Source organism: Clinocottus analis, unplaced genomic scaffold, assembly GCF_023055335.1.
Source record: "Clinocottus analis isolate CAN_PGR_092001 unplaced genomic scaffold, fCliAna1.0.p SCAF_16, whole genome shotgun sequence".
Taxonomy (NCBI): Eukaryota; Metazoa; Chordata; class Actinopteri; order Perciformes; family Cottidae; genus Clinocottus; species Clinocottus analis.
In genome coordinates, this window is record NW_027175887.1 from 3,149,973 (window position 1) to 3,177,880 (window position 27,908).

At 47.5% G+C, this 27,908-nt stretch overlaps 3 protein-coding genes across 7 annotated transcripts in view; all 3 read left to right on the plus strand.

The window, feature by feature from the left end:
• Window positions 1-4,014, plus strand: part of mast1b (microtubule associated serine/threonine kinase 1b) — a 38,020-nt gene extending 34,006 nt beyond the window's left edge. For both annotated transcript variants that reach the window (XM_068579526.1, XM_068579527.1), the window contains exon 27: window positions 415-4,014. In XM_068579526.1, coding sequence (XP_068435627.1) covers window positions 415-2,030 — 1,616 coding nt within the window. In that variant the 3' untranslated portion in view covers window positions 2,031-4,014. The remainder of the gene's footprint in view (window positions 1-414) is intronic.
• Window positions 4,015-4,168: 154 nt separating this feature from the next.
• On the plus strand, window positions 4,169-9,438 carry LOC137786597 (cysteine protease atg4da-like). The gene is made up of 11 exons (XM_068578581.1): window positions 4,169-4,305; window positions 5,399-5,649; window positions 5,763-5,846; window positions 5,927-6,100; window positions 6,656-6,953; window positions 7,040-7,104; window positions 7,340-7,467; window positions 7,615-7,693; window positions 7,794-7,870; window positions 8,370-8,489; window positions 8,633-9,438. Exons 2-11 carry the CDS (start codon window positions 5,457-5,459, stop codon window positions 8,804-8,806), a joined length of 1,392 nt encoding a protein of 463 aa, XP_068434682.1. The 5' UTR covers window positions 4,169-4,305; window positions 5,399-5,456; the 3' UTR covers window positions 8,807-9,438.
• Window positions 9,439-11,227: 1,789 nt separating this feature from the next.
• On the plus strand, window positions 11,228-25,160 carry smarca4a (SWI/SNF related, matrix associated, actin dependent regulator of chromatin, subfamily a, member 4a). Of its 4 annotated transcripts, none has more exons than XM_068577905.1 (34): window positions 11,228-11,377; window positions 13,064-13,327; window positions 13,500-13,632; window positions 14,885-15,343; window positions 15,546-15,644; window positions 15,743-15,998; window positions 16,219-16,345; window positions 16,494-16,667; window positions 16,934-17,107; window positions 17,237-17,404; window positions 17,491-17,541; window positions 17,637-17,767; window positions 17,955-18,021; window positions 18,128-18,282; window positions 18,396-18,543; window positions 18,632-18,795; window positions 18,904-18,970; window positions 19,064-19,174; window positions 19,264-19,506; window positions 19,637-19,750; window positions 19,853-19,960; window positions 20,101-20,187; window positions 20,279-20,325; window positions 20,433-20,599; window positions 20,711-20,874; window positions 21,427-21,693; window positions 22,018-22,095; window positions 22,195-22,413; window positions 22,551-22,810; window positions 23,014-23,122; window positions 23,493-23,594; window positions 23,693-23,825; window positions 23,940-24,079; window positions 24,462-25,160. In XM_068577905.1, exons 2-34 carry the CDS (start codon window positions 13,106-13,108, stop codon window positions 24,492-24,494), a joined length of 4,977 nt encoding a protein of 1,658 aa, XP_068434006.1. In that variant the 5' UTR covers window positions 11,228-11,377; window positions 13,064-13,105; the 3' UTR covers window positions 24,495-25,160. The 4 variants fall into 4 exon arrangements, with proteins under 4 accessions (XP_068434006.1, XP_068434009.1, XP_068434008.1 ...); XM_068577908.1 differs by having other exon boundaries at window positions 21,427-21,654; XM_068577907.1 differs by having other exon boundaries at window positions 21,427-21,654; window positions 23,017-23,122.
• The last annotated feature ends 2,748 nt before the right edge of the window (window positions 25,161-27,908 follow it).

Here is a 27,908-nt window from a genome sequence, read left to right on the forward strand (position 1 = left end):
GCGTCATATATATTGTTGTATGGTAGATGTTTTTCTATAAAAGTGTGTGACCACATGCTGTTTGTTGTCAAGTAAATGGACGTTAAAGTCCAGCAGCGTGCTTTGTTCCTCCTCTCACCACACCTAACAGTGACGTCACAGTGTACTGACACACCGTGACATCACTACAACTATTTGAAAAGTTAAAACCTCCAGAGGTCAGCAAAAACAAGAAATTTAAGGAATCTTATGTCACTCTCTCATCCCGCTCATATCGTTGATTTCACTCTGATCTAGTGTCTTTATTTTCAGAAGAAAGAAACGGTGAAGATTTAAAATCACATTTGACTGGAAACGTTTTAATTCTTGACAGAAAGGAAATGCCACGTTGACCACGTTGTGATCAAAGAGTTTTATTTCCTCTCCTCTCCCCAGGCACCTCCTCCCAGAGCAGCTCCCCAGCATCCAGTACCCCCAACTCCCCAGCGGCCTCCCACCACATGAGGCCCAGCTCCCTGCACGGCCTGTCTCCCAAACTCCACCGGCAGTACCGCTCCGCCCGCTGCAAATCTGCCGGCAACATCCCCCTCTCCCCCCTGGCTCACACGCCCTCCCCGACCACCTCCTCTCCTCCCCCCCTCTCTGGCCACACGGTGGGGAGCTCCAACACCACGCAGACGTTCCCCGCCAAGCTGCACTCCTCGCCCCCCGTTGCCCGACCCCGCCCCAAAAGTGCGGAGCCTCCCCGGTCCCCCTTGCTGCAGCGGGTGCAGTCGGCGGAGAAGCTCGGGGCCCCGATGTCGTCCTCTTCCTCCTCCTCCTCGTCGCCTTCCCCTTTGACCGGCGGGGTGTCGCTCCGCAAGCACAGCCTGGAGGTGACGCACGGGGACTACAGGAGGGAGTCCTTCCACTGCGAGCACAGCCTGCAGAGCCTGCTGGAGATGGAGGGGGAGAACGGGCCCGCTCCCCCGTCCCCGTCCTCCTCCTCTTCCCCCTCCCCTCCGATGGGAGGGGAGATCGGCTGCCTGAAGCCCGCGAGGAGGCTGGGGAGGCAGGAGTCGCCGCTCAGCCGCGACACCCTGGTCGCACCGAGAGAGAAAGCTACGCAGACCTCCGCCGAGATCACGGCGACCAAAGCCGAGTCCAAGACCGGCGTTGTTGATGCTAGCAAAGCCATATCTGAGGTTTTGAAGAACAACACGGTGGCGGCTACGGGGGCGGCTGCGGGGGCGGCCGCGGTAAAGTCCAGTCCAGCGATGGTTTTCTCCCATACCGAGGCAAAGCTGAGCCCAGGGGACAGAGCTCCAAAGGCAGGGACTTCAAGCTGTGAAGCAACGGCATCCAAGAATAAACTCGGCGAGAAGACCACGACTCCCGGCACACCGAAGGGCCCGCAACCGCCAGACAAGCAGCCGAGTGTTCAGACAGACGGGGCTGCGACCAAAGCTCAGGAGAAGACTGAGGAGAAAGTGAGAGGCGCCGCGGGCGCCGACAAAGGCACCGCGCAGAAGGTATCGTCTGCAGAGCAGTCCAAGCCGCGTAAAGGCGCAGAGACGGGGGAGAAGGGCGGCGATAAAGCGGCCGAGACGACCAAGGTCAAGGGACCCGCACCGCCGATCCCCACCCAGGTTCAAACCCTCGCCAGATCCAAAACCGAGAAGGTGTCGAACGGTTGCCGCGTAGTAAAGGAGGAGCGGCCGCACCTGGAGGTCCTGGAGGAGAACCCGGCGTCGCCCTGCTCGAGCGCACCGCCGCCGGCGCCGCCCTGCACGGGCCGGCCCCGCCCCGTGTTGCCGGGGGACAAAGCCAGCTTCGTGACCCAGCTCACGAGCGTGGCCAAAACGGTGCTCGGGCCCATGAAGGCGGGGTCGCAAGAGGGCGCCAGGGCGCGGGACGGCTCCAAGCCGGGCGACGAGAAGCGCGGCGGCGCGGCAGGGAAAGCAGAGACCTCGACTGGGGGAGGCCGCCGCAGCGGCGCTCAGGCCGCGGCCGGCAGCGGGACAATGGTGTCTGATAAAGGAAACGCCCGCGGCTCCAAGCATCACTCGTGATCAGAGGGCTCCAGGAAAGAGTCGGACTCTCCCACGCAATGCCTTTCTACTGTAGCGGCCCGCTGACATATCCCGAATTAGCAGGAAGAAGGAACACCAAATAGACGACGAGCGACATGTAGAACACACGAGATGTGAACAAAGATGCGTCGGCCATGTCGGCAAAATGGCCGACGCACATGGTATCGTAACGTAGGCCCGTGTATGTACTGTGTGTTCAATGTTGTGTATATAAAGGGGGTGCGCATATGTCCTTATGCATGTACATGGAAAAATGACAGAATATTTAAAAAGGAGATGAAAAAATATATATAAAGACGACCTCAAGGTGGTGAACACTGTGAACAACTTTTCAGCGGGCCAGCTGGTGACTGTGTGAACAAGCGTTTTTTTTCTGTCACAAAAGGCATTACTCAGTGGGTTCGGATCAGCGCCAGTGCCATCCTTTAAAAAAAAAAAAGAGCAACACATGCTGTACTTTAGTGACTAAAGTGGAGTTTGTGCGTCGCGTAGGAAAGAGAACGGCAAAACACGCGGCGGGAACCGGACCAAGAGACATCAAAGCACGGCGAGCTTCACATCTGTTTAAGGGCTGAATTTAAGTGGAATGGAAAGAGGCTGATGCTGAGATGAGCTTGCACAGTGACACTATGCAATGTGCTGATAATGCCACTTTCTTTTTAATTGTATTTATTTATTTATTTATTGTTGGAGCCCTCCCCTCCCGCCCCCGGCCCCACCTAATTGCCAAGTTTACATTGTGCTTCAGACGAGGACAGAAAACAAAGGAAAGGGATGCAGTAAGCCAAGCAAACCCTTCTTTTGTTGGTTGTTGTTGTTGTTTTAAACGTCTCCATCGATCGTAGTGAAAAATGTGCAATTGTCTATTCCTAGGCTGTTAAGTGAACACACTAGTGTGTCCGGTGAGGAGGCAGAGAGGTCACGGGAGAGTAGATGCTCCTTCACTCACGCGTTTCTATTTATGCAGATGTACCGTGAATATTGTGTGTTTGACGTTACGTGTGAGGGAAAGTGCCAGTCTTTTTGTTTAGGGATGATGTGGATGTTTGTTGTTGTTGTTGTTGTTGTTTACACTTACATGTATAATATTATGCAATCCAACAGTGCCCAGTTTGATGAAACGGAGCACCCTTGTCAGTGATACAGTGGTAGACGACACACAGAAGAACAGGAGTTGGTGTGTTGAGAGGCGTCTTAGTGGCGAGGTCGTGTTTTGTTCTTGCGTGTTGCAGACCCTGACAGCTTTGAGAGACCAGGGTTAGACCGCCACCTTGTGGACGACGTCGCAACTACACCGAGGTGCAAAGGAAGATGGGCGTCCAACGTTGGCCTAGGGAGGAGAGAGAGAGTGGGGGGGAGGGTCTTCCCATTTCATACGTAACTATCCGGATGCATCATTCCTTTGATAAAAGATCACGTTGAGATCAAGAACGTCGCTTAGCAAGTCTTTGGTTTGTATCCATCAAGATGTGTCGTGGTCATCGGACATCAACCCAATGTTTGGTGTTTTTGTGGCGTGATGTGAGAAAATTGCACTTTATTTTGTGTTGAATATTTCTTTTGTATTATTATTTACTGGTCCTGTATATTTATTTGACTATTTTTCTATTTGTTCTATTTATAAAAGTTTTTTTTAATCTATTCAACCCTTTTTTTCTTTGTTTTCTTTTCTACACGTCACCGTTTAGTGGATTTCTGCATTACTACTGACATTAGATATTTATACATTTTACATTCAGACTGAGGAATCTACCAACATCTGTGTGGCTACCCTTGACACTCATATTCCTATCAAGTCCATCTTTATCCCAGTGTTTGATTCATTTTTCTTATTTTTTACACCAACAACTGTCTCTGACCGTCGTTGTCCATAACATTGCTACATATTTAGCCACCGTTGTGAAAATCCAATGCAAAAAAAAGCCTCTAGTGAAGAAATGTAATAAAAGCAGAGAAACCCCTCGTTCTGTCTGAGTGTTATATTCTTTTAAAAATATGAACAATATACAACGATCACACAGAGGATGATGGAGGGCTCGCTGTGATTGGTCCTCTGTTGACCAATCACAGCGCTGCTCGCGGATGCCCGGTATAAACAGGAAGTGAGTGTAAATGCATTAGCCTGCTCCTCGAAGAGCGAGCGGAGACCTTTTTTTTTTTACCACCAACGAAACGAAAACAGGATAATTAAATAAATAATGAATTAAATGACTTGTTTAATTAAAGAAGAAGAACCGACAATGCCCGAATGAAGGTAAGAGGTGAATGTCGGGATATAAATTAGTTATTCTGCGAGTGGACGGACTCTAAAGTTGTCGGATGCCTCAAAGTTTCTGTTGTTTTTTTATCCTGGAGGGATTTGAAATGAGAAATTAATAATTTGCAGGTGGATGACAGCTTTGCCCATGACGCTTGTTAAAATGCAGCTAACGTCACCGTTTATGTTTTTAGCACGACGTCACTTGTATGAAGTCAGCCACGGTGTTTTTTATTACACGTAAATGAATTAGTGTGGCATGTTTTGTCAATGAGTTCATTTATTTTGTGGACTTACCTGTCAAAAGAACAATTGCCCACCATTTTGTAATTGATTGTCTAACCAGCGGTTATAAAGTTACAAGATAAGTAACTTAACAAGGTGAGATGATTAACACAGGGCCAGTGAGTTGTGTTCTACTCGTGTGCAGTAAACTGTATGAACGTAACATGCACGTGCCTTTTAGTTTGTGAGATAACATGGTGGATTTTAACCAGATATAACAACATTGTATGTGTTACACTCTGGTGGAAAGTACAGCACAATTATGATGTACTTTTACTTTGCTTGAGTATTTCTATTTTATACTTTTATGTAATTCATATATATATATATATATATATATATATATATATATATATATATTTATATTTATATATATATATATATATATATTTATATATATATATATATTTATATATATATATATATATATTTATATTTATGTGTGTGTAATTCATATTTTTTTACATGCTTATAAAGCTCAATACATTTTAAAAAGATGAAAGCAGTGGTTCTCACTCCTATCTAAAAATGAATAACTTCAAGAAAATAATGCTAATCTGTATTTAGTCGGAGTCCCTTGTCGTGTTTTTAGATGTCTGAGTTGGAATACTTGAGTCACAGGATGCTGTCACATGCTCTGCATCTTTACATACTGTCCTGGAGAATTATTGTCCTAGCCGTGGTAAACAATGTCCACAATCGGTTCCAGGGGCGTATCCTCTCTGTTTCAAGGCTAAATCATAGAATTGGCTGTTCATGGCTGCATCGTCTCATCCGGAGGTCTTGTTTTTGCATGTCTTCGTAGGCTGCTATGGCGATGAGAAGCAATCCTTCGCGCACAATCTCTGCTGTCTTCGGTCGCTATGAATCCCGACGGCGCCTCGGCTAGCTGTGAGGGCCAGTCTCCTACGGATGACCTGATGGACGACTGGCTCTTCCTCTCCTCGGCTTCGGTGCCGAGTCCGGACCTGGAGGTGAGCAGGGGAACCCCGGAGGCAGAGGACAGAGGACAGTTCAAAACCAAGTTGATCTCGGCGTGGAACAGTGTCAAATATGGTCTGTAGTTACCCGCTCTGACTCCGCTTCTGTTTCCTGTTGTCAGATCTCTGCTTCCCTCCTTGCTTTGTGAGATTTAACTGGTTTCTCTTTTTGCTGCGGTAACGTTTCAGGCTGGTCTTTGAAGCAGAAATCCAAATTCAGCAAGAGCTCTGCTGTGATCATGTTTGGCCAATCCTACGAGCTCAGGGATCACGGTGAGGCCTTTGAAAACACTCTTCTTTGTGTTGATTCTTGAAAAGTGGGGATTTTAATTCAAGCTCCGCCGCTGTTTCAGATGAGAAGGAGTGTTTCCGCCGCTCCTTTGCGTCTCTCCTGTGGTTGACGTACAGACGGGGCTTCCCTCATCTGGCCGGCTGCTCTCTGACCACCGACAGCGGCTGGGGCTGCGTGCTACGCACGGGGCAGATGCTGCTGGCCCGAGGCCTGCTCCTGCACCTGATGCCGCCAGGTGACGGCGCACACAAGCGCACTGCGGTGACGCCCACCATCAAGTTAAAACGCAGAATGTTGTTCAATATTGTCAAAAAACTTCGGATATCTGTACTCTGTGATTGGACAATCGAAGGGGCATCGCCGCTAGGCGAGTTAGCTCATAGCCGGACGAGTTTATCGAGTGTTACTTTTCTCTCCTTTTGTGACGAGATGTCTTTTTAATGTACAAACCTAATACTAAGATCTTGCAATTGAGCATTTATTTATTTTTTCAAATACAAGGAAGCAGTTGGGTAAATTAGCTTTAGCTAAAGCTAGCTGTGACTCTTCACGAGACCGAAGTTACACATGTGGTTGTTTTTATGTGGCATCGTTAAAACAACCAGAACAATGCTTTTATTTTGAGTTTGGCCTCAAATATATAAACAAGAAAATAAAATTGTCAAGAATTAGCATGTGAGGCAGAGGGAAGTGGGGTGCGCTAGCTAGCAAAACATTTTCTCATAAACAGTAGCTATCTGTTGTCTTATCTTAGTGACATTAACCAATACTCAACTGTCTGTCTTTACAGGTTGGACTTGGTCTGTGAGCCCCCATGCGGTCAAAGATGACATGGACCTGCTGGTGAGTAGCCCCTCAGCCGGTGCCGAGCGTGGCCTGGACTCCAAGAAGGGGCCGAGGGTTCGGAAACTGAGCTTGGGTTCCCTCCTGGACAGACCCATGGAGGTTACACACAGGAAGGTGGTGTCGTGGTTTGCGGACCATCCCACAGCCCCCTTTGGGATACACCAGCTGGTGGAGCTGGGTCAAAGCACGGGGAAGAAGGCCGGCGACTGGTACGGCCCTTCCATCGCGGCACACATCCTCCGGTGAGAGCTGCATTACGGCCCGATTACCCTGACCAACTTCTATTAAGATGTAACGTCCAACAGTACATTTATTTCATTTTTTCCAGGAAAGCTGTGGCAGCCTTCACAGACCTCTCCAATCTAGTCGTGTATGTTGCACAAGACTGCACCGGTGAGTAATTTCCTTCATCAGAGGATTTGCTCTCTTCTCTAAAAGCCATAGCGAATGCAGCTGTGCTAAAAAACGGGCAGTTTTCCCTTCAAAATAAAAGCAGCAGCAGCAGCAGCGGGAAATGTCGTCATTAGTTTTAATTTGAAATTTGTTGTGAGCAATCTCTTAAAAGTTTAAAGAATGATCCATCCATGTGGACATGTCTGTCTCCGTCTCGTCCTTCCCATGCGTTCAGTCTACTTGGAGGACGTGAAGAAGTTGTGCGAGTGTCCTCTCCCTCAGCCCTGGAAGTCTGTCATCATCCTGGTTCCTGTGCGACTTGGAGGACAAGACCTCAACCCCTCCTACATCGCTTGTGTCAAAGTACGCACGTGCGATTCATTGCAGTCCCTCCAATGTGTAGTCTGCAGTCTGAGTAGTTTATGGTGGTGTGGGGATGTTAAAATGCCGCGTAAAGTCTGCCTTGCAAGTACAAAGAACAACAATATGTCCCTCGTTCTGACCCCACAGAAACTCTTGACGTTGCAATGCTGCGTGGGAATCATCGGGGGCAAGCCGAAGCACTCTCTGTTCTTCGTCGGCTTCCAGGGTATGTGCAGTAACACGTACGTCATAATGATGGCGCTCGGCTGTTGGACGTCAGTCCTTTTCACTTTGTCTTTTCCTCCCCCGGGCCTGCTGTGCCAAAGACGAGCATGTGCTGTACTTGGACCCTCACTACTGTCAGCCCACGGTGGATGTAACAAAGGAGAGCTTTCCCTTGGAGGTAAGAGAGAGAATCATTTCACTTCTTCTTCCTCTTTGGTTTCTAGTTTTGTTTCCTCTTCTGACAGCTGTTCACTCTTACCTATAGAAGTAACCTATTATTAGAATTGTTTCTGTTCATGCAGTTGAACTGTTAGTGTTTTGATTGTTCAACTTTGCATTTTCACTTTGTGGCAGAAGTCACGTTTCAATAATTTAGCCGTTACTTTTAGCGACTTCTCTGCTCACTCACTAACTTGTTTCCACTCGCTCTCAATTGCAACACCTGCTGTTCAGATGTAAGAGCTGACTCCATGTGTATTTTTTTTAAACTCATATTTTATGAACTTTTTCCAAACTACTTGAACTACTCCTCGATGCTTTCTTGTGTCCCTTTGACTCTACAAAGTACATGTTGTGGATAACTGAAACAGACTTCACTCTCGTATAAATGGTAAATTGATGAGACCTTTTTCTAAATAGTATTCTTTCCCTTCGGCTCTCCTTCACTCCTCTTGCAGTCCTTTCACTGTAAATATCCCAAGAAAATGGCTTTCTCTCGCATGGACCCCAGTTGTACCATAGGATTCTATGCTAAAGACCAGAAGGAGTTTGAATCACTGTGCGCAGCAGTCCATGAGGTATGTGATTATGATTTGGATCAGTCATTCAACATTTGTCTTTTGGATTGTTTCAAAAGATTTGTGTCTGAATTTATTTGGTTGCAAACTGATGCCACTTTACAAAAACAACAAAATAAATGTGTCATTTTGGTCTCTTTTAGGCGCTCTGCGTATCTGCAGAGACGTACCCCATGTTTATATTTGCAGAAGGAAAAAGTCAGGAGGAGGAGGAGGGAGCCAACACGCCCTCTAACAATATCGCCTATATCCAGAGGAAGAGTCAACTGAAAAGAGTCCACACTCGCAACAGCATGGACGAGTTTGTTCTGCTATGAACAGAAAAAGATCAAATAAAATCTGCCCGAGGGCCGTAAAGTGATGCTCAATAATCAAACGTATATAATGTGGCAACTACTGAGCGTGAGAACGCGAGTCCTCAATACTCCCACTAGCAAAACCCTCGAGGGGAAATGAAGTGGCCAAGTATAAGTAATGACACTACTGCTTTGTTTTTTATTGCTGTATTTTGCTCATCTATGTTTGTATTTATTGTTTTAACAGAAGAACATTTAAATTCATATTCAATTGAAGGACTTTGAAGAATAACTTTTTTTCTAATTTGCCTTATTTGTGTCCTCCAGGAGGTCATGTTATTTTATTTGCCTAAATGAATTCTAAATAATATAATTCAAGTTAATAATGGCACATTTCTCTAAGGCACAAACTGTTGCTGTGATACACAGCCTCTCACTGTTTCATGTCATGTGACAGGATGTGCCGCCTTTGAATGAATTAGAAAATTGGATTTCTGTTAACATGTGACACGCGCAGGAGAAACACAGAACGACTTCACCGGAGAAGAAGGAGGATGTTGTGAATGCACTCTAGCAGGAAAAGAACAAAACGTACTGAAAATACTCGCTCGCTATTATTCTGATTCTTTGTTTCTTTATTCTGCTGTCTTTTATCTGAATAAACCATTTTTCAAAAAAGAAAAAAACTCATTTGTATTTTCTTTACGCTGGCGGGAAAAATGTGTTTAACTATTCAGCCGATGGAGGCCGTCGACCGAGCCGCCTCTCTGCTCAGCCTCTCCAGGAGGAAAGAAAGTGATGCAGCAGCACATCCTGGCTGTTGGGACGCAATCAAAGCTCATGTGGTTCTGCTCCAAGGCCATGACCGGCTCCTTACGGTCCGTAATGACTGTTCCACAGGAAAACCAATAATGCCAACCAACAAAATGTTGGCCTCTGTTGCCTTTTTGGGTGGAGGGGCCAGCAGGAATAGCTAGGTTGTCGTTAGAGGGGTAAAAGAGGTTTACAAGAGAAGTTAGGCGACAACCTGCTTCAGTTGTCCCACGCCAATACGTTAAGGACCGTTGAGGAACTCGTCCACAAACTCTGTCCTGAATCTGACACCAGGTAAAGGAAAGTGTGGTTCTGCACATACGCAGCATCAGGACCTTTTTACTAAAGCATGTCGTCACTAACGAGTATGTGTCCTTGGCGTATTATAAAGAGTGGCATCCTTTTTAAGCCTGGGCATAGTGGTGCAGAGTGTTACTTATTGTGTGGTCTTTGCATGGCTTGATTGGCTATATAGTCCCTCTCTGTCCTTCACTGGCTTCTTACTCCTTTTTGTTGAGAATCATGATGTCTTTGGAAGGAAAGGAAAATCTAAAGATGAAGCATTAAATATCTCATAATAAAGGAAGTTGCATCCTCCACTTGCCTTGAATGCAGCCACAAATGAGTGCCTGAAAGTGTAAGCCAAAAAGGTCAAACAAGGTCACCATGAGACCTGTCAGTCTGTGTCTTTTGGGGTTTTTCCTTTCTACCATCCCACTGGAAAAAGCTCCTCGGTGTGAGTCTGTGCAGACTAAAGACATCAACACAGCCCTGATCTCGCCTTATGAAGCTGACCCGTCACGTGTGGATGGGCCTCCATCCAGCACACGCAGTAAATTTGATCATATATACATTGATAATGTGTAAATACAAATACAAAAAAAAACAGGGCTGAAAAGGACCTTTGTAATATTTTGCACATGTGTGATTAAAACGCTCATGGATATGTGATGTGTATGCTGTGCTTATTACAATAATCATGTTTTTTTTCAAAGCATTTAACCCATTTGGGTAAATAAACAGCTACTTAGTGTGGGTAAATGTAAGTATGACAGCATACTGAACTACTATTTAGTGGCAGCTTGATTTATCTGTCTTATATCGGATTCAAACAATTAGTTAATTGCTTAGTCAGTATCTGATTGACATAAATTAATTGACCACAGTTTTCTAATACTCTATTCAACTGCTCTGGACAAAACAAGCATTTTGAAGTTCACCTTTTTATGGGTGAGCATTATGCTCATTCTACACTCACATGTTTCACATCAAACGAAGTGCTCGTCAGATGAATCAATAATGAAAAAGAGTCACAGCCCTGCTTGGTATTTAATAATTGCTGCGTTTTAAAAAAAAAAAATCATAACATCACACGAATGCAGGCTGACAAATAAGATACCCAAAACGATTTCCATGTGAATACGGCATGGCCTAATAGTGTGGTTTCTTGTGTACTGGCGTGTTCACAAGGACAGAAAAGCGGAGTAATATGAGCATTCCTGCCGGCTCGTCCACAGCACCCATCCCCCATCCTCCTCTGCTGCCTGTTAACGCATCCCTCACTGGGCATGCGGGAAGTGAGCGAGACGGTGGATGGGGGCGCTGCGGAGTCGCACAGGCCGGTCTCTCTCTCTGCGATACAATCTACCGAGAGGAGGGTGGGGGGGGAGGAGGAAAAAAACCAACTGGGTAGGTCGGTCTTTGTTTCTGGCTAGGAAGGAAAAAACCAAGAGACGCTGCGACCGGCGAGGATTTTAACCACCAGCGTTCACCGTCAGTGTAAGTCAACTGCAATTCGGTTAACGGTTGGCGAGAGTCCGGTGCGTGTTTCGCGGCGCTATGGAGACGATACGACCGCTTTTAGACGGCGTTTTGCGGATGGGGGTTGAGAGAAAGCCGAGACCGACATTACAGCACCGCTTGCCGTGGCGCGGCAGTGTGCAATGAATGAAAAAGGTTTTTGGGGATTTGTGCTTAGAGCGGAGCGCCGTGCCAAGGGTACGGGTGGCGCGTTGGATCAATCAGCCCCGGAGACGAAGGATGCGCTCACCTTTCGCACCGGCGCCGCATCTCGAGAAACCTCTCGGAAAAACAACACGTATTTTTTGTGTATGCCTAATTGGCCTGCGCGAGCGTGGCCGGCTAGGCTAACCCGACTAGCTCGCTAGCATGCTAGTCGCCGCCAGCAGCTTATGTTGTTGTATCAATACGGGCTTTTACCGAGCTAGCTGGCGGGCTAGCTCGGTAAAAGGGCTGCTGGTCTTTGTCGCGTACGCCGACACGTTAGCGTCGGTTCCCCGGCGGAGCCGCTCCGCGGTGAACACCGGGGAAGTTGTGTTGCCTGGCGTGAAACGAGAGGTTAGGACGAATGGTGTATTGTGTGCGAACGGTGTAACGTGAACTGTTTAAACCCAGCTAGGCCTGGCTAACTCGGGCAAAGCTGGCCGTGCTCACATTAGCATAATTTTTTAACGTTATTAATTAAAACGGTGCGTTTTCTGTAAACGTAAACATTGTAACGACCGCAACGCGGCAAAGTTTTTACTTTGAAAAACTGCTCGCTCGGTGACTTCCAGTTGCCGCCTGTCTGGTGTCAGCGTGTGGTTGTGTGAACAGAGCCGCGTATTTATATTATTATTGTTGTTGGACCATAAAGTGACCTCTTGGCCATCACCTGTGTGTGTATGAAGCTCCTAGTTTGTGTGTGTGTGTGTGTGTGTGTGTGTGTGTGTGTGTGTGTGTGTGTGTGTGTGTGTGTGGATACAAGTCTCGAGTCCCCCGACTTGTTGCTCCCAAGTCAGTTATCAGTGGTGCGAGTGATCATCTCCCATTCAGCAACTCACCATCTGTTACATGGTGAATACTCAAAAGGTTCAAGTTTTGACTTATTTGAAAGGACAGTGCCTCCTCACAATGTTTATAGAAACATTTCCCCTGTGATTAGTTGTGTTTTTATTTTATGTTTTAGAGGTTTAGTTCACACAACAGCAGATCTGCATGTTGTGTGTGTGTGTGTGTGGTATACACCAAACAATGCATCTTGAACAACACATCAGCATCACCCCCCCCCCCCCAAATAATAATAATAATTTAACATGCACAGTGTTTCCCCAGAGTACACTGCTTACTGTCCAGTACCATTGAAACTAAACTATACTTTAAAGTGTGATTACGATTTACAGTGTATTTGTAAGTTTAAATAAGAGACGTCATGTTTGAGTTTTTTATTTGAGCTCCTCGTGTTGCGTGAGTTTGTGCTTCATAAAAAATGGAAATGGTCTCAAACTGTATGTATCTCAAAGGATACATGAGCTCGCATCAGAGGATTATTATCTGATCAAAAGTTGATGGTGTAGCTCAGTTTACTACATAATTTGGGCTTCAACGACTTCTATGGTGTTTGAAAAATAGATATTGTGCGCGTCTGGACACCGCCCTAATTCCTGTCGTCTTCTCTCCTCACAGGGGTACTTTCTGCTGACACACATTCCCAGGTTCCCCTGAGAGATGTCCACCCCTGACCCCCCGATGGGAGGGACACCTCGCCCGGGACCCTCCCCAGGCCCAGGGCCATCTCCGGGAAGCATGATGGGCCCGAGCCCCGGTCCCTCTCCCGGCTCAGCCCACAGCATGATGGGGCCCAGTCCAGGACCTCCTGGATCTGGACACCCGCACCCTCCACAGGGACCATCAGGATATCCTCAGGACAACATGCACCAGATGCACAAAGTAAAAAGCAATTGAATTATTTGTTCTCTCTTTGCTTAGAAATACACAGTTAAATCCGTAGTGGTTTATAATAAATATTAGTAAGAACTCGCTATTTACTACACTATAGCATTCAAAGTGAATGTTCCAATCTCTCATCAAAATACATTTCATGTATCTTTATACTCTTCAGCCCATGGAAGCCATGCATGAGAAGGGGATGCCCGATGACCCCCGCTACGCTCAGATGAAGGGCATGGGCATGAGACCAGGCGGGCACAGTGGGATGGGACCCCCTCCGAGCCCAATGGACCAACACTCCCAAGGTAACATTGCACTCCGTTGCGTTCAGCGGCGCCTGAGTCGATAGTCGCAGCGAGACAAAACACAAGGAAATGCATTCTCCTGCGAATATCTTGTTGCTAGTTTGAGTACCTTAAATTAACTGAGCTGTCAACACGCAGCGGCTGGAGAAAAATAAAACTGGAGGATGTACACTTTTTTTTTTGTCCCCGAAAAGCTCTGCAGTCAGAGCGGAGAACACAGACAGTTTGTGTGTGTGTGTCTGTGTTTGTGTGTTTGAACCCATCCAGCCGGTTTCTCTTCTTGTGCTGCTGCTGTTGCTCATTTGGCAGCATGAGCAGACAGCAGCAGCAGTCGGCAGGCTGACGGGGCGGGAGGGGCGGGGCTGAGGGGCTTCCCCTTTCAGACAACAACAAAGGCGGCTGCGTCTACAAAAACCACACAGTCAGTAAGCAGAAGAGGATAGCGAGTATGAAGACGCACAGGAGCACTTGTGTGAACTTATATTAGTCTATATTACTCTATAACTCTATATTACTAAAGAGATGGTTCTCTGTATGCATGTGCTCTGCTCAGTTGTCATTTCCTGGTCAGTCTTGAAAGAGAATAAAACGGCGTGTTACTTAGTATTTTAATTGTTATGGTCAAATCTGGCTGAGTTGTTGAAATGCGTTGACGATTCCAAACCCGATTTCATAACGGACTGGTGTTGGGAGTTGCACACGAACCAACTGAGTGCTACATACTCGATCCGTATGTGATGCATACTGCCTAATAAATTCATGAAGAAGTTTTCCATTAGCAGCAGACCGTTCACACTGAAGTACACCCAGGTGGTACGTCTTCTCTGCGTCACATGACCGTTGATCATGTGACCCAGCGATCACGCCGTTACCGGTCCGAGCCACCGTTGAGTGGAAATTGATCAACAATACCTCTTTCCTTCAATGTCATATTTTCCGGTATTAAGTCAAATTTAAGATTATTACGTGTATCTGTGTTTTCTATAGTGCATTTTATATGTGAGCGCCCGTGTCTTACCCTCATTCCTAATTATTCAACCAGTTAATTGTTCAAATCGTCTTCCTCGCAGTCCGTCATTGGACGGTCTGAGGACCTGCATTGCATTTTGGGGCGGTTGTGTATATCCAGTAGGCTCTTGTCTTCTACTCAGAAATCCTTGCTCATCAAGTAGAAGTCCACATGTAAGTCAATGTGTAATGCAGAAGTAAATAACTTGGCTTACCCATCATGCATCTGTTCTGTGTTTTCCAGGATATCCCTCTCCATTGGGAGGCTCGGAGCACGCGCCCAGCCCCGTCCCCGCCAACGGCCCTCCCTCTGGCCCCATGATGCCCGGAGGCCCCCCCGGCCCCGGGGCTGGCCCGATGGAGAACAGCGGAGACCCGAACCAGGGAATGGGTCAGCCTAACCGCGGGGTCCCTCAGGGCCCAGGCGGACCCAGCGTCGTCGGAGGTGGACCCGGCGGCGCTGGCGGGCCCGCGCCCTTCAACCAGAACCAGTTGCACCAACTCAGGGCTCAGATCATGGCCTACAAGATGCTGGCACGCAGTCAGCCCTTACCGGACCACCTGCAGATGGCCGTGCAGGGGAAGAGGCCCATGCCGGGGATGCAGCAACAACCGATGCCCAACATGCCGCTGTCCACGGGGCCTGGTGTTGGGCCTGGAGCTGTTCCAGGACCCGGTCAGGCCAACTACAACCGACCACACGGTGAGTTAAGTTGGCGCCCACAGGAAGTCGCTTTATTGTGTTCTTGTAATGTTCCTCTTGACAAAACTATATCCAAGCTTTGAACAAAGAAAGCAGAATATAAGACGGCTCAGCAGAGACACCTTGTGGCTGGAAATATATTTATTAGCTTGCTGAATATTTACCAATTCCCCAAGAAATACAATTGTTCTTCTTGTTTTAGGCATGGTGGGTCCTAACATGGTGCCTCCTGGACCTGCAGGAATCCCCCCGGGTATGCAAGGCCCGCCTACCAACGGACCCCCTAAATCATGGCCTGAAGGTAAACCTGGTCTTGCGGCTTAACTCAGTCATCCCGTTGCGGGTGTACGCGCACACGCAGCAGCACTGACCTCTCCCGACTCCCCCTCTCTCCTCCAGGGCCAATGGTGAATGCCGCTGCCCCCTCCAACCCTCCACAGAAGCTGATTCCACCGCAGCCCACCGGCAGACCCTCACCCGCTCCCCCCTCCGTTCCCCCCGCCGCCTCCCCCGTGATGCCCCCTCAGACACAGTCCCCAGGACAGCCCGCCCAGCCACCTCCCATGATGCTTCACCAGAAGCAGAACCGCATAACTCCCATCCAAAAGCCCCGTGGGCTGGACCCGGTGGAGATCCTCCAGGAGCGAGAGTACAGGTAAGGACACAACGCAGCAGTAGTAGGCAGGCTATATATGTATATATATTCTGAAACATTATAAAGCACACGGTCCTGTTCCCTTGTTTCCATGTTTTTAACCTGGTATTTACAATTATCAAACAACCCCTACAATCCTAAACCCCCAAAATACGTTGCAAGGCCAGATAATTCTCATGACTCTTTATTGAAATGTGACAATGTTCTGTGTTTTCTTCAGGCTACAGGCTCGTATTGCTCACCGTATCCAGGAGCTGGAGAACCTGCCTGGCTCTCTCGCCGGTGACCTGCGCACGAAAGCCACCATCGAGCTCAAGGCCCTGAGGTTGCTTAACTTCCAGAGACAGGTAGCCAAGAAATGTTTCAAGTACATACAAACTGTCGCACATATTTTAACTTTGCTTATTTAACCGTCCTATAATCCGCTCAGTCCTTGTTTTTTCCCACGTGGAGGAGGTGCCGCGTTCAATATTTCCACCGTTTGTGCGTCCACAGCTGCGTCAGGAGGTGGTGGTCTGCATGCGCCGCGACACCGCTCTGGAAACTGCCCTCAACGCCAAGGCCTACAAGCGCAGCAAGCGGCAGTCGCTGCGCGAAGCTCGCATCACCGAGAAGCTTGAGAAGCAACAGAAGATTGAACAGGAAAGGAAACGTCGCCAGAAACACCAGGTACGCCTGACCTCTGTGGGCGGAGCCATTTGAAGGCTAGAGGGGTTTATCCAACTAAGCGTCCATGTTTTTTCCTTAGTTGTGACTTACGTTAGCTTTCCCAAAAAAAGGAAACCGGTTTGCTCAAGCCGGCAGGACAAAAACGTTTATTATTTTCCAACAAAGCAAAAAAATTTAAAAAAAGGAAGTTTAAAGACAATAAATTCACATTATTTGTAGAATATTATAACAGCTGTGGGTTTTTTTTGTGTCCCTTCTGTCGACAGGAATACCTCAACAGCATCCTGCAGCACGCCAAGGATTTCAAGGAGTACCACCGCTCCATCACCGCGAAGCTCCAGAAGGCCACCAAAGCCGTCGCCACCTACCATGCCAACACCGAGCGCGAGCAGAAGAAGGAGAACGAGCGCATTGAAAAGGAGAGGATGCGGAGGCTGATGGTGAGACTCAAATCTGTTTGTTTTCAGCCTCGGACACTTTCAGGAATACAATAGACGTAGTTGTTTGGTTAGCGTGTACGTACGTTATGGGCCCGTTCATGAGCACTCTCGCTGTGAACCCTCTCTCAGGCCGAAGATGAAGAAGGCTACCGTAAACTTATCGACCAGAAGAAAGACAAGCGTCTGGCCTACCTGCTGCAGCAGACGGACGAGTACGTGGCCAACCTCACTGACCTGGTCCGCGCCCACAAAGCTGTGCAAGCTCTCAAAGACAAGAAGAAGAAGAAGAAAAAGAAGGTAAGCGCTTAGAACGGCCAGCCGTGCGTCAAATGCATTTCCATTTCATTTCATTTCACGGTTGTTTAATCGTCTTTTCTTCAAAGAAGCCAGCGCCTCAGGAGGGTGGCACTCTCAGCCTGGGACCTGATGGAGAGGTGAGGAACTCGTCTACTTGAATAAGATTTCCTTTATAATCTCAATGACTTATCTTGTTATTTACTCCAGCATCGTATTTCTTGTCTCCTCGCAGCCTCTGGATGAGACCAGTCAAATGAGCGACCTGCCGGTGAAGGTCATCCACGTGGACAGTGGGAAGGTCCTGACCGGGATGGAAGCACCGAAGGCTGGCCAGCTGGAGACCTGGCTGGAAACGAACCCAGGGTCAGTATCTGTTCACCGTCTGTTGAATCCTGATCCGGAGGCTCCAGATCAGATAGTGAAAGTTGCGACTCGTATCAACCGAGCGCGACGCGGATCGGCAGCAGCGCCACATTTTTGCAGAACGCAGAAGACGTCAAACCCTAATTGTTTTTAACCCGGTAAAAAAAACACTTTGTTCCTCTCGCAGGTATGAAATAGCACCGCGCTCCGACAGCGAAGAAAGCGGTTCAGAGGAGGAGGAGGACGAAGAGGAGGTGCGTGGCTCGTGGATCTCCGCATCACAGCAAAATTGACACTTTTGGGATTTACTTGCAAACAGTTTTCTAATCTCTCTCCTCCCCGCTTTTTTTCTTTGGTCAGGATGAAGAAGAGGAGCAACCTCATTCCTCTGCAACTCTAGCGGCGGCAGCAGCCGCAGCAGCAGCTGCAGCCGCCGACGCGGCTGCAGCAGCAGAGGAGAAGAAGAAGAAGTTGATGACCAACCCTGAGGAAGTGGATGTCATGCACATCATCGAGTAAGATGCAATCACTGAGATTTGGGTGTTATTAAGTCTTTTTTAAGTCTGTAATAACTCTAGGTTCCTTATAAAATCGCAAATCTCACTGTACCGTGTCCTTCTTCCACCAGAAACGCCAAGCAGGATGTCGATGACGAGTACGGCAGTGCGAGTTTCAACCGAGGCCTGCAGTCCTACTACGCTGTGGCACACGCCGTCACCGAGACGGTGGAAAAGCAGTCCTCGCTGCTGGTCAACGGGCAGCTCAAGCAATACCAGGTACGCAGCCCAAACACAGCCGCAACGAGGGGAGCGACCCTCCCGTCCAATGAGCCGAAAGCTAACGTTGTCCCCCGCTCCTGCGCAGGTCAAAGGTTTGGAGTGGCTGGTGTCGCTTTACAACAACAACTTGAACGGCATCCTGGCAGATGAGATGGGTCTGGGCAAAACGATCCAGACCATCGCCCTCATCACTTACCTCATGGAGCACAAGCGCCTCAACGGGCCCTTCCTCATCATTGTACCTCTCTCGTAAGCCCTGACGCAGCCTCCTCCTCTTTAATCTGTGACCACCCAAGAAGATCTTTTACAGAAAAGGTGTTCTCGGGTTCAACATTTCCTGTTTCTTTTTGTTTTCAGAACTCTATCAAACTGGGTCTACGAGTTTGATAAGTGGGCCCCGTCTGTCGTGAAAATCTCCTACAAGGTTGGTTCCCAGACAAAAAGAGTGTAAAAGCTGTGGTCAATTATGCGGTTGTGTCGTCGAACACAACTTCAACGCAATTCTGTTAACTTTCAGGGGTCTCCAGCTGCTCGTCGCGCATTCGTTCCCATCCTGCGCAGCGGCAAGTTCAACGTGCTGCTCACAACGTACGAGTACATTATCAAAGACAAGCAGGTGCTAGCAAAGGTAAGGCAACCCCTTCGGCTTCCGCTTCAAGTCGCGCTCGAGCAGAAAAACAATTCTCTCTCTCAACTCCTTTTATTTCGTCCCAAAAGCTCCGCTGGAAGTACATGATCGTGGACGAGGGCCATCGCATGAAGAACCACCACTGTAAGCTGACCCAGGTGCTGAACACTCACTACTTGGCCCCGCGCCGCGTGCTGCTCACCGGCACTCCGCTGCAGAACAAGCTGCCCGAGCTCTGGGCCCTGCTCAACTTCCTGCTGCCCACCATCTTCAAGAGCTGCACCACGTTCGAGCAGTGGTTCAACGCCCCCTTCGCCATGACCGGCGAGAAGGTGAGTCGCGGCTCGGTCAGGGTCTATTCATGTTTCACGGAGGCCGTGTGTTCATATGGACCGCCACATCACAAAGCGCTACGGTTAGATTAGTATTATGTTTAATATTGTGTATTTGTCCCACCTCCAGGTTGACCTGAATGAAGAAGAGACCATTCTGATCATTCGCCGTTTACACAAGGTGCTCAGGCCGTTCCTGCTGCGCCGACTCAAGAAAGAAGTCGAGGCTCAGCTACCAGAGAAGGTCAGCGAGTTGGCTCAATTTGAGCTCAATCTGTGTGTTTTTTGTGCATATTTTTGTGCATATTTTATTTATTTATTGTTCCGCTTTGTCGTTGCTCTACAGGTGGAGTACGTGATTAAATGCGACATGTCAGCCCTGCAGAGGGTTTTGTACAGGCACATGCAGGCTAAGGGAGTGCTGCTCACAGACGGCTCAGAAAAAGACAAAAAGGTAAGAAGAAGTCTTTTTCTTTTTTTTTTAAGAAGCTCCTCCTTTTTTTTTTTTTTATCGGTTAAAAACCTCCATTTTGTAGAAATTTACAGAATGGAAACTAAAAAGTTTTTTCTTCTTCCCCTTTCTACGATTTCCAGGGTAAAGGTGGCACGAAGACCCTGATGAACACGATCATGCAACTGAGAAAGATCTGCAACCACCCCTACATGTTCCAGCACATCGAGGTACGGGACAGAAGCTCCAGCTCGCCGCACTGGAGGAGTAGAAAACGGACGCAATGAAAGTGACCGCTTTGTGTTTGTTTCCTTGTTACAGGAGTCTTTCTCCGAGCATCTCGGCCACACCGGTGGAGTCGTGAGCGGGTACGTAGAGCGTGGACCCGTGTGCATTTGTACTGCGCGAGTGATTCCCTGTTACACACTGGTTGCGTTCGCCCTGCTCATATGTCTCCCTCTGCCTGCCCGTCCAGCGCTGAACTGTACCGCTCCTCCGGGAAGTTTGAGCTACTGGACCGCATCCTGCCCAAGCTGAGGGCCACCGACCACAAAGTGCTGCTCTTCTGTCAAATGACCACGCTCATGACCATCATGGAGGACTACTTTGCCTTCCGCGGCTTCAAGCACCTGCGTCTGGACGGTGAGACTCCTCCCCCTCCTCCCTCCGGGTCAAAAGGCCTCGCGCTGTCACCTGATCATATTAATTATCGATTGAGACTCACTTCCTGCGCCCGTCTTTACAATCCCACAGGAACCACCAAGGCAGAGGACCGCGGCATGCTGCTGAAGACGTTCAATGACCCGGCCTCGGACTACTTTGTGTTCCTGCTCAGCACCAGAGCCGGAGGCCTGGGCCTCAACCTGCAGTCTGCTGACACCGTCATCATCTACGACAGCGACTGGAACCCACATCAGGTACGCGGATGCAAATTTATCTTGTTTTTTTTTTTGCCAAAGCCATGATATTTAAATATATTGTCGTATTTTTCTTTGACTACTTTCTCTCACTTGAAACTTCAAATCTTCTTTTTGGATTCTTTTCTATTTATGAATTTAGTTTGATTTAGTTAAGTGTTTTTTTTATTCATTAATTATTAACTGACTTGGATGTGACCTTCAGGTTCACCAGAAGGTCATTCCTTGCACGCTAGTGCCGTAATTCCTCGCATAACTCGACACGCATGAGCTCGTTTTGGCGCTTCACTTCTTTGCGCCGTCGAGTCTTGATACAGAAACACGTTTCTCAGAACTGCATCCCCGTAGGACACGCCCACAATACATCTAGTATATTCAATATATCTTATTTATACTTAATCAACAACACTACAGTGGAAGCCGTTTGTCTGATACGTTCTGATTTAATACTGTGTGTGAAAGTAACGACGGTTTTGATATGTTTTCCTGTTTGTTCGCTGGTTCTTGATGTATTTTATAATTCCACCTGAACTAATCAACCTGCGCACACAGGACCTGCAAGCCCAGGACCGAGCCCACCGCATCGGTCAGCAGAACGAGGTGCGCGTGCTCCGCCTCTGCACCGTCAACAGCGTGGAGGAGAAGATCCTGGCGGCGGCCAAGTACAAGCTGAACGTGGATCAGAAGGTCATCCAGGCCGGCATGTTCGATCAGAAGTCGTCCGGCTGCGAGCGCCGCGCCTTCCTGCAGGCCATCCTGGAGCACGAGGAGCAGGACGAGGTGGGGGCTCAAGAAGGAAGCCGGTCCAGAAGCCAGTGGGTGGGTGGAAGACTGATCCTGTTGCAACTCCGGCCACACCTGCCCGTGTGGCGCGCTACGCCCATTTCCTCCTGTTTTTTTTTTTTTATGTCCCTCCTTTTTTTCTCAGGATTTGTGAACTTGCAGCAATACGGTCTATGTATTTCTGCTCTTTTCCCTTTTTAATTTGAATATTTAAATGTAGTACTGACGATAACTGTTAAATATCCTGTTATTTACATGTTAAAAAGTAGTATGCATTATTTCCTTTTCTCAGTGAGTCATCAGTGGCTCTGAGGTGCCACAGAAGTCTGCCGTTGTTGACGAGTCTTTTTTTATCGGCAGGAGGAAGACGAAGTGCCCGATGATGAAACTGTCAATCAGATGATAGCCAGAAGTGAAGAGGAGTTTGAACTGTTCATGGTACATTTCACCACCTCGTCCATTTTTAAATACTGTTTTGATTTAATAATCTAAGTCCACTAATCCTCTTTACTGCATTTTGTTTTGTTTTAATTCCAGCGCATGGATCTAGACAGACGCCGCGAGGAGGCCCGCAACCCGAAGAGGAAACCCCGTCTGATGGAGGAGAACGACATGCCCAGCTGGATTTTGAAAGACGACGCCGAAGTCGAGAGGCTAACTTGCGAAGAAGAGGAGGAGAAGATGTTCGGCAGAGGATCTCGCCAGCGTAAAGAGGTGGACTACAGCGACTCGCTGACTGAGAAACAGTGGCTCAAGGTGAGACGTCCTCGCCTTCGACTTCTGAGGAACTGTGGCGACTTTGCACCTTCGAAGGCAAAAGTGAATTAATGTTTATGAAGTTTTGACCCCGTTTTTTAAATTTTTTTGCTGCTTGTGATTCCTCGTCCCCGCAGGCCATAGAGGAGGGAAATCTCGAGGACATCGAAGAGGAAGTGCGCCACAAAAAGACGACCAGGAAGCGTAAGAGGGACCGCGACCACGACGGCCCGGCCACACCCAGCTCCAGCAGCGGCCGCGGCCGCGACAAGGACGACGACGTGAAGAAGGCCAAGAAGCGCGGCCGCCCGCCTGCCGAGAAGCTCTCCCCCAACCCCATGTCCCTCACGAAGAAGATGAAGAAGATCGTCGACGCCGTCATCAAATATAAGGACGGGTGAGGACAGCAGCGTGTCTCTTCAGGCATGCGAGCTAATGTGGGAGAGATCAGCTCTGTGACGCTACTCCAAGAAATGTCAGAATTAATATATATATGTATGTAATCTGAAGAAAAGAAGCTTACTTTTTATTTATTAAATGGTAGTTTTATATTCAGCATTAGTTGTGATGCTCACCACGAAACCTGCTGCCGTGTCTCAGTAGTAACGGGCGACAGCTGAGCGAAGTCTTCATCCAGCTGCCGTCTCGCAAGGAGCTGCCCGAGTACTACGAGCTCATCCGCAAGCCAGTGGACTTCAGGAAGATCAAGGTGAGGATGAAGGTCCACCTGCTCTGGAACGTTAAAGGGCTAATTAGTTCAGATGTTTTCAAAGTGGGGTCGGGTGAGGTACTTCTCCATCGTCCTGCACTAGATGACGGGCAGAGGAACAGACGGGCGGCGAGCCAAAGAAACGCCTTTCTGTCGCTATTTTATAATCTTTACCTCGCCGTCAGGCAGCCCATCCTCACCGGGAACAGTCTGCGCTCTCTTCAAACCCACCAGACTCTTTTTTTCACAAAAACAAAAGTTGTACCTCCGACAAAACATCCGGACTACCCCTTTAAGATGTTTACGGTTGTTCCTCTGCGCCGTGTGGTCTGACTGACCGCCGCCTTCCTCTGTGCCCTCCCGCCTGCAGGAGAGGATCAGGAGCCACAAGTACCGCAGCCTGAACGACCTGGAGAAGGACGTGATGCTGCTGTGTCAAAATGCCCAGACGTTCAACCTGGAGGGCTCTCTGGTGAGTTCAGCCGCGCTTTGCACAGGTTTGAGTAATTTAAACATCTGCAGAAACGTCAAGATAAGTACTTGATGATCTCTCTTCTTGAAACCTTTCAGATATACGAGGACTCCATTGTGCTGCAGTCCGTCTTCACCAGCGTGAGGCAGAAGATCGAGAAGGAGGACGAGAGCGAAGGAGAGGAAAGTGAAGAAGAGGAGGATGACCTAGACGAAGGCTCTGAGTCTGAATGTGAGCATCGGGAAACGGAAGCGTTCCACCCTGCGGCGTTAGCGTGTTAGCGCGTTAGCGGCCGAGGCACATTGAAGGTTGACCGTGTTTGTGATCTCTTCTCCGTCCCGGCAGCTCGTTCAGTGAAGGTGAAGATCAAGCTGAGCCGGAAAGAAAAGGGGGATCGAGGCGGGAAAGGACAGCGACGGAGGGGCCGGGGGGCCCGGGCTAAACCGGTGGTGAGCGACGATGACAGCGAGGAGGAACAGGAAGAGGTGAGGCGAGACGCTCGAGCACAAGAACATCATCTCACTGAGAGGCATCACTGTGAATGTAACAATGATGATGCATAATAGTGTAAAGATGCTCCCTTTTGCATTGAATGCTGTAAATATAGTCTTCTGTGTAAGTTGGTACTCAGTGTTGAGTACAGCTATTTTGTATCGCATACAGCCTCAATGGCAGGAATTTCTGCTGCTCTTTCTTATTTTGTCAGACTAAAGAAGCTATTTTGAGTCATTAATTTGGCCTTTGGGAAGTAGTTTTTTTTTTAAAACATGTTCTCACACTTTATTGAGCAGAACATGCGAGTTTAACATTTGCTCCCGTGTACTTCTGTACTTCTGCCAGATAACAAACGTCCCTTCTTGGTTTCAGGAGCGTTCGGCCAGCGGCAGCGAGGAGGACTGAAGTGAACCACTCCCGATTGGACCAACGGCCCACTGAGCCCCTTGACTGGACTTTATATATTTTACTTAGATACAGCAGGGAGTCGGTGGAAGAGGCTTAGTTTTACTAGATGAGCTGATTTTTAGTGAGACGATTGTATTCTCATTAAAGTATACCATTAATTGAAAAACCAATTAAAATACAAAAAAGACTAAAATATGAAAGCTATGAACCATTCACTTCCATATTTAAACCATTTTCCCTGTATGAATAGTAGTGTCTCTTTGCCTTTTTTGTTTTCTCCTGTAAGTGGAAAATTGACAGAGCCTGAATTATAGACTGATCGTGGGCCATAAAGACAGCTAACTGTTTTTGTTTTTTTAAGTGGTTTTCATTTTGTCGTCTTTTCCTTTAAGACAAAGCGTACATGTGAACCAGGAGTCACGGCGTTCCCTGAAGTCCCTTTTTGAATGCATGTCGTGCGTGTCTGTGGAAAAGCACCTGGGTGTGTCTTCGCTATTATCTCTGTGTTTAATTTAAGACTACAAGCGGGATCACGGTGCATCCCACCCTGCAGCCCCTCCCTCTCAGGTTGTGTATGTAAAGGGGGAGGAAGGGATAGGACCATTTTCTCGTGTCGGTGTCACTGGATTCCAAAAAGTACAATAAAGGCATCTCATAAATAAACTGCTTTCTGCTTTTGTTGGTTTAAAAAAACAAAGAAAATGCACCCGGACCCCGTTCCATGCTCTGCGCTCACCACACTGTCCACTAGATGTCCTGCTGGGAACATGCACCTGCTCCCTGAGGCTGGTTTACCAGCATGTTCTCACTCACGTTTCTGGTATATAGTTTTCAGTAAAGTCCTGTTTATTACTGGTGTTTTATTTTATTTTAGTTTGGGCTTTAATGAATACCAACCTTGTCTTTCTCTATATACACTATACATGCACCCTCACAGCTCCATTAAAGTCAATAACCCGACATCCTCACTGTGCTCCAAATGTGTTCCTTTGCAATGATTATTTATTTATAAAAACTTTAACTAGGTTTTATACTTTCACTGTGACGATGACATATTACAGACTAAATAAGTGCATCTATTTCCCAAAGACGGTTAAAAAGAGTAACTTTATATAAAAGTGGTTCTTGTTAATCTCGTCATAAACCTGAGTCGTCATAAGTTTTGGTTTGGTCACGTTTTCCTCCATACTCGTCGAGGGATACATGTTTCATTAATCCATCTCTATTTGAACAGGGTTAACTTTTAATGCGAGTTTAGTGAACTATTTCAACCATTTATGCAATATTGTCACGTTTAGCTAACCAGTGTGGCGACTTAAACATTACTTTTAGCTAACGCTATCTGTATCAACCATTTAGCCATTAGCTTCTTTTGGCTGACTTTTAACTGTTAAAATAAATGTTCTATCTATTTCTGCTGCTAGGAATCATTTTTCTATAATTATTCTGCTATTATAACTACTCCGAATAAAACTTTTTGTGCATTTTGTTAAAGGGTTTTTTAGTCGTCGGGATTCCCTTTCCAGTGCGAGTCTAGGGACAGGATGCATGCTGTACAGGTTGTAAACCCTCTGAGGCGCATTTGTGATATTGGGCGATCCAAATAACTGAAAATTAATTATTCAAACTGTTTAGCCATTAGCTTATTCTAGCTAGCTATTTGTTTCAACCGTTTATCTCTTTCACGATGTTTCTACTTTTTTGGTGGATCCAGTGAGGTTCCAAACAACTGATTTGTATATCCAGTTTGGTGGACAGCACAAGTCCAAAAATATTTACACATATTCTGCATGACAATTGCAGAAGTACAGCAGAACTGCATCCTCAGGGGCGACTTAGTGTCCCAACACCGTCCTGACTGCAGGTCTGCTTCAGCACCTGAACAAACACCAGGGTTTATATCTGCTGTGATTGTGCTGTGCGGGGGACTTCCCCCGCCTTGGCTGGGTTTTAGAGGAACAGTTGTCCCAGCATGACCTAAACAGACTCATTTTTCTATGTGGATGTGTGTTTAGACAGTTGTGGCTGTCATTAAGCCAAGACTCATTGAATCATAATATCCTCTCTGTAGATCGGTTCGTATTACTCACCTAAAAGACTTCGTGTTGCAGGATATCTTTGCTGAATCTGAAATAAACCTGACTTGTCGCTCTTAAAAATGACTCAAGGTAACAAAGACAGAAGGCTTTTGAACAACTTTCCCTTATGGCCTTTTATGGTTCCATGCCCTTTCGTCACGGTGTCAGTCTTATCTTCGTTTCCAGGGACAAGGTGATGAAAAGAGCTCTCGGGCCGCTCCCTCCCCGCCCACGGGCCACAGAGACGGCAGGGCCAACCAGGAATGTGTCCCCCGGCTGGCAGGTGGCATTTCCAGGGGATGATTGAGCGCTGAACACATAGAAAGTTGTGTCTGAAATATCAAATTTCATCTCCCCAAACTCAGTTTTTTGTGATTTGATTCTACCGTAGAAACGAAACTCTCACTCGACAGACGCCACCGGAGAGGGGAGAAGGAGGTGGCGTCCGTCGAGTGAGAGTTTCGTTTCTACCTCCCACCCCGGCTATTCCCGGACCAGAAGCCAAAAAACATGCTCAACTTGCAGCTGGAAGAACCTGATTTGGCCTTTAGGGAAAGACAGAAAATCAGTTGCAGCCAACATACTGTTTATTTTGTCAGGAGGAGCGGTGGAAGTGAGAAGAGCCGCACACTGGAAAAACCAGAAACTGTTTACAGACGCCGAGGTGAGGAGGGTGAGAGAAGAGGGAGAGAGAAACTTTACCTCACACGCACTCTTGTTTCTCTATCAAGGGATGCATCGGCAGTTTCTACCTCGATCTTCTTTTAATCTGGGATTAAAAGAGAGGAGAGTGTGTGTGCATGTGTGTGTGTGTGTTGGGACAACAAACAACTGACATCTAGTCTGGGAAGTTGGACACAGTTTTAGCAGAGGCCTAAAAATTCCTTGTCACTTCTTATTAAATTGCAGACCAGTGTGCAGCACAGTGAGCTAGAGGGGGGTAACAGTTTAAAGTTACAGTGTTTCCCTCCATTGAAGAATAAAGTAGCATGCACTGGAAATAACCAAGTACATGGACATTTAACTTGCAGCAGGTTGACATTTTACACAGAAAACACCAGAATACAATACATTGTCGTGATCCTGTGCCATAAAACAAAGAGACATGTCCCCTTTACCTCTGTCAGATGGGCTCATTTAAACACCCCTCCGAGGAGCAGAAGGACAAATATATAATCATGTTGGTGTTGCCGAACTTTTTTTTTTGTCTTAATCTCTCATGACGCCGCAGCTTTTCCTTGGAGCACCTTTGAAGCTGAAATGCCGCTCACACCAGTCAGTACTGATTCCTTCTATGTGAAAACATACATGGCAATAAATGGTTTCTGCAGAA